Raw genomic sequence first — 12048 nt, 5'->3', positions numbered from 1 at the left:
CACTACTACATACCAAACTGCAATTTAAACTAAATAAGATAGTGTCATTGCAGCAGTCAACCATGGAAGCACTTTTTAGAGCTGGCAGTTGATTTTGATTAGTTAAGGTCCTAATGGAGACTTTTACCATTCTGATTTTATTAATGAAATTAAACTAACAGTCTACGGTCTTCAGAGATTATAAAGACATAAGTTTTTTTTTTTTTTTTTTTTATCTCCCTCCTTACAAAAAAAAAAAAAAAAAAAAAAACGGCCTCCGTAGCCGAGTGGGCAGGAGCGGGAGTGCAGTAGCACATGCTCTTTGAGTAGACTGGGGTTCAAGCCCCTGACTGCTGAATACGGTCGATCTGCCAACCCGCACTGGACCAGCGTGGCAGATTATGGTCCATTTCCCTCAGCATGAATTGTTGAGGAGGCTTCCATCCTGCAGTGGGTTGATAATGGCTGCACTTTACTTTTTTTTACTTTTACAAAAAAAAAAAAAAAAAAATGAACATCAGATCCTCTATTTAAAAATATTTGTGCAATTAAACATAAGCAGTTTTTAGTTAAATTTTTTATGAAATATAAACACTTTTTGGAAAAAGATCATACAACTTCTTGCCACCAATGTAAAAGTACACTCTTATCACAAATAATATAAGAATAAAAGTCCTGCAATATCTGATAGTAATAAGGTTTTTAACAACCTTATTACATCAGAGGAACTCAATAGTTAAGTCTGCAGCTGTTCTATATTGTGATAAGATTTAATCACAAAAAAAAAAACCTATCAAAAAAGAAATGATACAGACAGAAAGCAACCGAAATCTAACCAGGAATGACTTTTTTTTCCCCCTAGCATGTATTTCTTACTTTGCTACAAAGATTTGGAATGTTATACTACAGGCATAACCATTCAAATTCAATGCTGACTCTAATTCCCTTCTTTTATAACCATCAGATATAAACAGTAAAAGGACATTGGTATAATATTTATTAGTTTACTCCACTATCATTAGGGAAATAGTATCGATAGTTTAATAACAGTATTTGGTGTCTTTAGTACTTCCTGTTGATCACTATTTACACAAATATACTTTTTTCAAAGATAAACAGCCACTTACGACTTTTAGAAATCATCATCATAATGACTTCAAAAATTTGATTCTGTCAATTTCATTGACTGACTTGTTCAATTATACATGTAAATGCTAATCTAATGAAACATCTAAAACCTAGTCTATTTTCAGTTTAACAACTGAACATGATCTAATAAAAACTTCAAACCTTTCAATAAAAAAATAATTTATGATCATTTTGAACCAAACAATCCAAACTTACTCAACTGATTTTTAGATAACCACTTCACTTTAACACAAAGCTATAACAAACATTCCTCCAGACGATTTCACAAATGTAAGAAATAAGTTACCAGCCCATTTTTAAATCACTTATTTTTATCGCTAGGAGCTTTTCCATACACACTATCCAGAGTGAGCCCTGAAATACAAAATTTAAAAATAATATAATTATACTTGTGTTATATGTATGTATAAATATATATACACATTGTATATGTCCATTTCAATAGTTATACACAGTTTTTTTTTTAATTAACAGTTTAATATTCAGAATTTTTTTTCATATCACCACTTTTATGACGTCCTGATCAGATATATATACAGTTCTTTTTTTTTTTTTTTGTAAAAAAAAAAAATAGGTGCCGGTACTCATTCTTTGCTATCAGGAAATAAAAATTAAAAGGATATGAAAAGTACTCTAAAAAAATAGTTTTTTCTGATATTGTTACTTTCGTAGTAATGTTTTTAGAATAAGAACAACAAATTTAGTATATTAACACAGTTTATTAAGAAATAAATTTATTATTCAAGTATATAAAATGTGAGTAAAATAAGTAAATAAATCAGTCAACTACTGAGTGGCAGGCATTCAGGATGAAGGGTCCGTAGCCACGAATGGTTGTTAGTGTAATATCTCAAATAGAGAGCTTTATGGTAACTGAAAAAAAGTTTCTGGTACCCCAGCCTGGCCTAAAACTGAGGAACTAACAAAAGCATTGTCTATTTGAGTCTTTCCAGTTGTTGTGAATGACAAGGGTGGGAGAAGTGACTCCTACTTCTTCCTGGAGAAGCATTTAAAGTCTTGGGGGAGAAGCGACTGGCAGGTGAGAACCATGCAAGACTCCACACGCAGGCACCTCCCACCACCGCTGCCTCAACACTGGCTCTCTGAGTACCTTGCTGGAGTTGTCCTTGCCAGAACAAATCCAGCTTTGAAAATTGTTAAAAAATACTTCTTGTTACAAAATTTATAAATGACCTTTATAGAATTATTAAGTAACTATTTAGCAACCTTTTTGTCACCAAAAGGAGAGTTACTTAGTACACAGAAGAACACTATCGAAGTGCAATAAAAAATTGTTATTTTAATACAAAAAGTAAATGATAGTTAATGTGATTTTTAAATTTTAGATCCCATCCACCCCAGGTGCATTCCTTATGTTTAACAATTTCTCCTCCACTTTGCACTCAGTTAATACAAAATCACTTAGCTCCCTGTTAGAGTTTGATAAACTTCTGGCAAACTTCCCTCCTACCTACCTACCTACCTACCTACCTACCTCCCTCCCTCCCTCCCTCCCTCTCTCTTTGGGTAAGTCAGAATTTTTTTTTTTTTTTTTTGCCTGGTGCAGCATAAGCCTCAGGCTTCCTTGCACCATATGGCTAATAATAATAATAATAATAATAATAATAATAATAATAATAACTCCTCATGTGTGAACATAGATGCAAAATACTCATTCAGTTTATTATCTACCTGAGCATGATCATCAACAGTCAATCCATCTATGTTAAGTGGACCAATCTGATTCATCTCCCTCCTTCTAGAGTTTACATAAGTAAAGAAGTCTTTGCTATTTTTCTTTGCATCCTTTGCCAAAGATTTTTCATAATCTGCCTTCGCTTGCTAATCTCCTTTGTTGGACTAGATTACAGACTAGCTTCTATCTACCATAGGCTTCTGTGTCACCTGACAATTTATGTGCATCCCATGGAATTTCCTTCTCTGCCACGAGTCTCATTAGTTCATCTGACATCGATTTGCACCTGAACCTAGAGTAGCATTTCTTAATTGGAAAAAAAGCCTAGTAGCTTCCAAGATTACTTCCTTGAAACCTAAAAAATCTGAGACCACCGTAGTCACATTTATGAAAGCAAAAACCCTTCCCTTTACCCCTGATGGTAGTTACATCTTTAAGTAAATCCCACATCAGTACACTATGATCACTGCTACCTAGTGATTCCTTTATCTGTAAATTCTTAATGCACGAATAATCACTGCTGACAATCAGATCAGAAGTGTTACTCCCTCTTGTTGCCTCTCTAACATGCTGCTGTAGAAAACAATCATACAATAATTCCACAAAAGCCTTGCTACTGTGCGAATGTCCAACCCACAAGTTCCAGTCTATATCTGGGAAGTTAAAATCCTCCATTATAAGGCACTCTGATTTACTGGCTCACTCTATTCCTCTGTATAATTGCTCATTATACTTATCAGATTCATTAGGCCTATAACACACACCTACTCTCATTTTCCCTTTCTCAGTGATTATGTCACACCAAACTGACTCAACGTTGCCTTGTCTACCAATATCACCTGGATGAACTTCCTTAGATTTTGTTTCTTAACTAAAAGCATAACCCCTCCTCCCTTCTTGTCCTGTCTACTCTTTCTGTACACATTGTACTCCTCAAATTCCAGTTCTGCACTGCTTATATCTGTGTGACACGTCTCTGAGATGCCAACAATATCTGTTTTTGATATTTTGACCAGCGTGGCTTTCCAACCCACCTAACACTGCCTCGATAGCATCAGAAAATATTCTTGCACTCTTTCTATTTAAGCATACCCCATCCCTGTAGAAGCAGTCTCCCCTGTTAACAAGCACAAACCATGCTGAAAAAATTATACCCCATGAGCCTTGCATAATATATCCAGGGCCAAACTGACTGACAAGGCTCTCATCATATACTCCCTCCTATAGTGTCTGGGCAGAATTGCAGACACTTGCAAATTCAACCCTAACTGGCAACATTTTTTCACACTAACCCATACTTGTTAAGTAAAATCTGCAGATCTCTGATTCTTAATGTCATTAATGCCAATGTGTACAACAATATAACCTTTTGTGTCCTTAAAAGATGATATCTGCTCTACAACTTCATCAACTTTTGTCCCTAGCAGACATACCCTGGTCCTGTTCAACCTATACTTTTTGCATAATATATTCCCAGTCTCCCTTGACCAGCAACAATAACTAGTTCCTGTGGGACCAGCACATTCTGCCTTGGAGATTGCTGCTGCATTGCCTGATGCACAAGAGTGAGCTCTGGCATTGAGTTGGATGGCTGACAGGTTGATGGGCTCCTCATTCATTTCTTTGAGGGCATCTACCCAACATCTCAAACTCTCATAGACACCCATCAGAATGCTGAGTTGGCACCTAATTTCTTGACACTCTAGGCATCTAGCACACACACAAAGACCCTCCTTGGCTAGATCATGCCCTGTTCCAGAAAGGTTGGTAAACATTTCGGAAATTTTTTGAGACTGATGCGTTGGAGAATCGCCCCCTTTGTTCCTCCCCCGAGCCAGAGCACTCACGCTAATCTGTGCACGTTGCTTCACAGCTCTAGTCTGGGTGATGATTTCCATTTAAATACAATTTAATTAACAATGAAATTTAATAAGATTAATAAATTTTATTGATTAATTGATAATACTATATAAGCTAACAGATTCCTAATACAGTGCTACGTATTACGCTATACCGTAATACGCAATATTATAATGCTATCAGTTTGAGATATACATTACGCTATTTCATATCAACTAAAACAATGGCGGAAAGTTCAACAATATTGGCGTCAACACTGGTACGAGCAGCGAGTCGTAATTTGTTTGTTTGTTATTTGGTTTTTAGGAGCATTAGCAACTAAGGCCATATCGCTCCGGGATATGCGGTGGTCATTTCCTGATCTTTCCACATCCTCCGTATTTGGTGGTCACAGGCTTGAACCCCGGTCTAATCAAGAAGCGTGTGCTTCTTGATTAGATCAGGCTACGGAGGCATCGAGTTGTAACTTACAGAAATCACTAGTTAAATTTAAAAAAATAAGCTAATGAACACTACAAAGCCTATTTAATATCTTTTTAGAACACAAAGTATGTTAATTAACAAAAAATACGATAAAAATATCAAAACTATTTATTCTTTTTTTTGCAGCCGAAAATCTGTCTGTTCTCCTTTGCAACCACACTTCCCTAATCATGTTATTTTAGCATGTTATTACATGCTAAAAAGGTTAATTTGCCATTTTAACCACTGTCATCTTTTATAAAATTGGCACACACAAGACCATTTAACAAATTAAAATGCATAAATACAAATACCCTGGCACAAGAATGTTAGAGGGATTCATAATCAATCAACCTTTTCACAATGTAATTTGTTTCAAAGTAATGAAATATCAGTGCACTTATTGTAGAGGTAAATTTTCTTTGCTATCGGCATTAAGATCATTGCATTAACTAAGCAGTTTAAATTCTGCTGACTGCAAAAAAAAGCAAACGAGGACCTGATAGTTCAACTTAACTTTATACAATTTAATTAATATTTTATAACTTAAAAGTAATTACAATTACTATTTTAATATTATAACTAATTTTATCTGGTTAATTGTTAATCAAATAAATTTGTGATTTCATTTATTTAATTCAGATGCCCTTATTTCTCTTTTGAACTAAAAATAACTGTTTAGAGACAACACTGGAGTTAAGATTATTTAAAAAAAAAAAAAAGGCTTTTCTTCTTAATATTAATAATTGTAATCATTAGTTAGACAAAACAATCTTTGCTTGAGACAAGATGAAAGGAAATTAATATGCTAACAATTTCTTCCCTGCAGTTGAATACAACCTTACATGTGCAACATCAGTCGCAAGTTAACCCAAGAAGTACTAGAGTTCCAGGGATATATGTGGCCTTTGCACCATGGGTTGGGGATCCCTGTTATGTGGACTGTTTCAGTAGCTGAAGTCAGGCACACAGATATGCAAATTGTCTGTGTTAGATACAATGCACTTCTTTTCTGCATTGTAGCAAATACTTATTCAATTGTAATTGTCAAATACTTTAGAAAAGACAGGAGTTGATTTCTTGATGATGGAGGTATTAATTATTGGAAAAGACCATCACAGAACATGCTGGATTTTTTTTTTTTTTTTTTTTTTTTTGCAATTTCATGGTGTGTTTCTAAAGCTGGATCTTTGATAATGAAAGTAGTGAAAATATGTAACTTTACATTTTGAAGAAGAACGCGAACAACATTGTAACAATTTACAGAAGATAAGGCAGATATTCCTAAGCAAATGCACAGAATTTTTTTTCTCCAACAATGACATATACAAACTTTGACAGGGTGAAAAAGAAAACAGAATTTTCAACTACTAATTTAAGAAAACACTTAAATTAGTAGTCACTGTTTTAACAAAACAGTGACATTGAATGTACTTTGAATGAAGAAGTGTAAACACGTGTACATGTGCTAAATTTCACTGAATTTAACATTTAACCATGCTAGGCAATAGCTACTGATTGCCATCACATGTTGTGTTGCAGAATTACAGATGTTACTATGGAACAGGTTTAGATCAATAAATTACAAAAAACAGTTCAGCCCACAAAACAAATACTAGTAAGATTTCATCTTTTACCTAAATGATTGAGGCAGTGTCTTAGGTGGGTTGAAAAACTACTAGCTTAGGGGGAATACATAGACAAATAGATTAACAATAGCCACAGGCAGAGGTGAAAGTGATTCTTGCACTGTTTCTACTGGAACATGCAGCAGCCTGGAAACAAGGAAATACATGGCTGCACTAGAGTAACTAAGAGTAAGAACAAGTGCATGTATACTTGCATGTACACCAAAGCTAGGACACAGTAAATGAATTCGATAAATTTGAAGTGATGGTCAAGTCAGAAAATGCAGACACTGTGTGGATATCAAAGACGTGGTGTCACTCAGATATGAGACACACAGAATTTGAATATCGGGAGTATAATGTATACAGAAAGAATAAACAGAACAGACAGGGGGGGGGGAAGGGTTATGCTCCTAGTTCAGAAGCACAAAATATAAGGCAGTGCATCCAGTTGACATGGTTGGCCAGTGCAACATGAGTCAGTTTGGTGTGACATAAGCACTGAAAAAACAAAAATGTGAGTAGGAGTATGTTATAGGCCTAATGACTGATTTTAACTGGGGGATTTTAACTTTCCAGATATTGACCGGAACTTGTATGTTGATCACTCAAACACTAGCAAGACACTTGTGGAATTATTAGATGACTGTTTTGTACAACAGCACGTTAGAAAGGCAACAAGAAACAGCAATTTTCTTTAAGGAAATCTGCTGAAGAGCAGATTTCCTTAAAGACAGTGGTCTCAGTTTTTAAACTCTATACAGTTGGACCAAATGATGATATAACCAACAACAAATTCTAAATGGGAAGCATTCAGAGAAGTTTTTTTGCTTGTTTGTTATTTGGTTTTTAGGAGCATTAGCAACTAAGGCCATATTGCTCCGGGGATATGCGGTGGTTATTTCCTGACCTTTCCACATCCTCCGTATTTGGTGGTCATGGACTCGAACCCCGGTCTAATCAAGAAGCATGTGCTACGCACTGCTGCTCCTGCCCACCTGGCTACGAAGGCACCTTCAGAGAAGTAATTATAGAAGCTTAAATGTCAAATGAACTAATGAGACATATGGCAGAGAAGAAAAATGCAAGGGATGCATATAAATTATCAGGTGATACAGAAGCCTATGGTAGATATAAACTAATCTGCAATAAAGTCAAAAAGGAGGTTAAGCAAGATAAGGCAGATTATGAGAAATATTTGGCAAAGACTTTACTTATGTAACTATTAGGAAGAGGATGAATTACATTGGGCCACTTGATATTGACAGTTCAACTACTGACGATCCTGCTCAGGTTGCTAACAAACTGAATAACTATTTTGCATCTATATTCACCCATTAGGAATTCTTCAGGGAAGTGGATGCTACAAGTTTATCAAACTCTAACAGAGCTAAATGATTTTCTAAATAAAAGGAAAGTGGAAAAAAAAATTGTTGAAGTTAAATATAAAAAAAAAAAAGCACCTGGGGTGGATGGAATCTATCCAATTATATTAAGGGAGACAGCAAAGGAGATAAGCAAACCCTCCCTCAGAATTAATTATAAGAGCATCTTTGGATTCAGGGGAGGTCCCTGAGGACCTCCTGGTGCAAATACATCCCCCAATTCAAAAAGGGGGATGAAAGGATGAAACGAGAAATTACAGACCTGTTAGCTTAATTTCTGTTCCAAGGAAAATAATGGAGTCACTGGTTAAAGACCAACTATGCAGTACAACACTCAGGGTAGCGGAGAATGAAAAAGACCTGGGGATAACTGTGCAGTCAGATATGAAGTTTTTAGAGCAGCTGATGGGGTCTTGTCAACGATATACAAGAACTTTGCTAGCAGGGATAAGGAGGTGTTATCCCTGTGTATAAGGCAATGGTCAGGCCACACCGTGAGTGCTGCATACAGGTCTGGAGGACTAATTTTAGGAAGGATATAGAGCTGCTTGAGTGTGTACAGAGAAGGGCGAGACTGCTGAGGGGAACAAAGGGGTGCTCTTACGAAGAAAGGCTTAATTGAAATGATTTTGTAATAACTGAAAGGAAAATAGAAAAAAAATTAAGTTCTGCAAATTGCAGCATCTGGAGACTAGGCACTTGCAAGGTGATCTGACTGAGGTGTATAAAGCTTTGAATGGTTTGAACAAGCTCACAATTCTAAGTTTGGCACCCTTTACTAACAAATGCATCCCATATGGTATTGTGTGCTCTGCTAAATGTGAGTAATAAAAGCATGTAGTTATCTTTCATGGTTAGTGAAAAATGAAATTCAAGAGGCAGAAAAAATTGGAAATAATGCTGCTGGTAGAAAATAAATTTCCAAAAAAATATATTCCCCCCCCCCCCCTTTTCTGTGGCTTAAAAAATGGTGTGCATGACTTATTCAGGGGTATGGGGTATTCTAGAAAATATGGTACTTCAAAACCTTCCACATGTGATGTCCTTTAGTAAGGATATAGTGTGGCAGGCTCCACTAAAAGAATGGTATCCTTCCAAAATCATAGCAAATCTAACATTAAAATAATTAAAAATCTGTAGTTATTACATACCTGTAAATACAAGTGCTGTTCCTATCCATTGTCTTGGGATTAGCTTGTTTCCAAATATAATCACCGATCCTAAAACAGTGAAGAATTTCCTTGTGGTGGTAATAATAGAACATGGTAGTGGTCCAAACTCACTGACAGTAAGAAATATAAACATCTAAAAAAAAAAAAAAAGTGCCATTATACATCAGAAAATAAGCTCAACAATTCTGAAAAACTTCAAACCTATTTTACTCAGATTAAAGACTAAACCATTAACACTCCACCCTGAGGGAGGGAAAAAGTTAGTTTTTCATATAATACAAAAGGTAAACCATAAGTTACTTCACACTTTTAAAACTAAATTTTTTAACTCTTTCTTTCATGTTTCTTTTTTTGTTGTTATTACTGCTGCTGCAGGAATCTTTTAAAAGTCTGTTAGAAAAGATGTGATGGTTAGATTAAAAAATATATATATCTAATAGCAGGGTTTTTTTTCAAGCTTGGTAAACTTGGTAGTGCAACTCTTATTTGAATAGAATAGCCAATACATTTTGACTTCACTACACCACCAAAACCAATCATTTACCAAACAGTTAATTTAGTGGCTATCATCTGATTTGACACTGTCACAAAGATGTCTACTATAAGAATTTTAAAAGGCTCTGAATATAAAGTTATATTTCAAAATTATATACTTATAAATAACAATTATTGTGACAGAAGAATGGAATTTGTGGAAATTTTTTTTCCAAAAAAAAAAGTAGCCGCCAATCTTTTATCTGAAAGATTGGCGACTAATTTTTATCATGCTTTATTTAAATGTGGTAAATACTTTATTTTTCAGCATTTATTTTTTTACATTTTATAGTCTTTTTGCAATGTACTTTAATTTTTAATAATCTTTATAGAAACACAAAACTAAAACTTTTTTAAAAATGCATAAATATCAGAGTTTACAATAAATTCATTTTTTTAGTTTGTGTTTGTTCTTCATGCCCATTCTCGTGATTAGTAACAGTGGTTATAGCTGCTGTTCTCTCAACCGACACAGAAAAGGGTTGTTTGATTCCCAGTTCAATAGACGAAACATTGAGCTTTTTTGCATACTATGGAAGAATTAATTTCAAATGAGGGTTGATAATTTTTTCTTTCCTACTATAAACTGAGTTTTCATACTGCAAACAGGTAAACCAACCAACCACCGAATACACAAATTTATGGACAATAACACTGATGCTTCACAGCCTTTAGTAGTTTTGGCAAAAAATCTAAAACCAGAGTATTATGCAAAATTAGCATGAAAAAGTCATTATAAAATTACACATATGGAAATACTAATGAACTTTATAACAGCTGTTGTTACATGCAGACATCTTGATCATGGTTTGTCCTTTAAACTGCTAGTCTCTTTGAATTGTTGAATGGTAGTTTGTACTTCTTTAAATGAAACTAGTTTTTTGCCAATACTTTGTGGTAAAACTTCCTTTATACTTTTTAAAAATGCATAAATATCAAAATTATAATAGCACTTCTTTTTTTAATACAGTCAGTTCTGCTATAATGCACATTTTAGCAATGTGAATTTGCTCCAAGGTGACTGATATATTAGGAAACAATGTGAGTACAATGCGATTTTAGTGTTGGCTCATGTGCGATTTTGTCTACCAGTAACATCAGGTGAATGCAAAACCCGGCACCAAGCTGAACGTGAGCAGCAATACATATACATTTACAAAGCTTAAAAAATGTCAAATGTGTGTGAGAACTTTTTTTCCCATTTACTGCAGCTGTATTGGTCGGAGACACAGCTGTTGCCATTTGCTGAATTCACAAGATAACGTGATATTGTAGGTCAATATCATGTAGCTCACATTTTTCTGTTCGACCAGAAATTTTGTGAGGCATGTCAGAGTGAGCACATTTCTGGAGGTCACTACCATAAAACAATTTGCAGTTCCCAGTTTATTGGGTTTTTCTGTTAGTGCAATCTCTTATAAACATGTAGTAAACTTGATCTTATTGCATTTGTGATAATACCAATAGCCGGAATTCTGTGGATTTTTACATTATTATGGTGAAATGCGTTTCTCCTTCCATGAAATCTTCAATCATATAAAAAAAAAAAAAAAAAAAAATTTTCAGAATCTTCTCTTCATTCCTATTCTTTAATTTTCGTAAACTTGTTACTCTGTATCTGACTTGTGCAAGCCATGTTCGTTGTTATTGATTGCTTATCTTTTTTACTGTTTTAAATTTTACAATAAAAAAAAAATGCCAGTGAATAGAAATATCAATTAGTATGCATACATTACAGTATTAATTAAGCTATGTACGTAAGCATACACAGTCTCTGACCGATAAAAGGTATTTTGTCAAGGTAAAGTGCTATATTTACTGTACACTGAGAGGACAGAATTCATGGGATACCTGGTTGCTGGGCAACCAAATGCTGTCATCTCTCTCGCTAGTGGACTAACCCAATGCTTGGCAGGTATATAGGTACACTGCATTCACGTAGATGGTAAATTCGACGTCAGTATGGATAAATGTCATGAGTTAACAGATTTTGAAAGAGGGATGATAGTGCCCAATGCATAGGTCACTCTATCGCAGAGGTGGTACAGAAATTGCACTATTCCCATTTGACAGTTTCGAGAGTGTATCGGGAATATACCATTTCCGGAATAACATCTCATTGTGGACAATACTGTGAGCAGAGAAAGGTGGTGGATGAATGTGGCCGTCAAAGTCTTTTTTGC

At 34.9% G+C, this 12048-nt stretch overlaps 1 protein-coding gene across 1 annotated transcript in view; it reads right to left on the bottom strand.

The window, feature by feature from the left end:
* Positions 1-1274: 1274 nt before the first annotated feature.
* The window catches only part of meigo (Solute carrier family 35 member B1 homolog meigo), a 66835-nt gene continuing 56061 nt past the window's right edge, over positions 1275-12048 (bottom strand). Inside the window, exons 7-8 of the mRNA XM_090373394.1 lie at positions 9311-9464; positions 1275-1482 (exon numbers count right to left, since the gene is read on the bottom strand). Coding sequence (XP_090229520.1) covers positions 1430-1482; positions 9311-9464 — 207 coding nt within the window. The 3' untranslated portion in view covers positions 1275-1429. The remainder of the gene's footprint in view (positions 1483-9310; positions 9465-12048) is intronic.

The sequence above is a fragment of the Mastigoproctus giganteus genome, chromosome 1, assembly GCF_048544385.1.
Source record: "Mastigoproctus giganteus isolate SK-2022 chromosome 1, ASM4854438v1, whole genome shotgun sequence".
NCBI lineage: Eukaryota > Metazoa > Arthropoda > Arachnida > Uropygi > Thelyphonidae > Mastigoproctus > Mastigoproctus giganteus.
The sequence above is the reverse complement of the archived record's forward strand: the minus strand, read 5'-3'. Positions and strand labels throughout refer to the sequence as shown.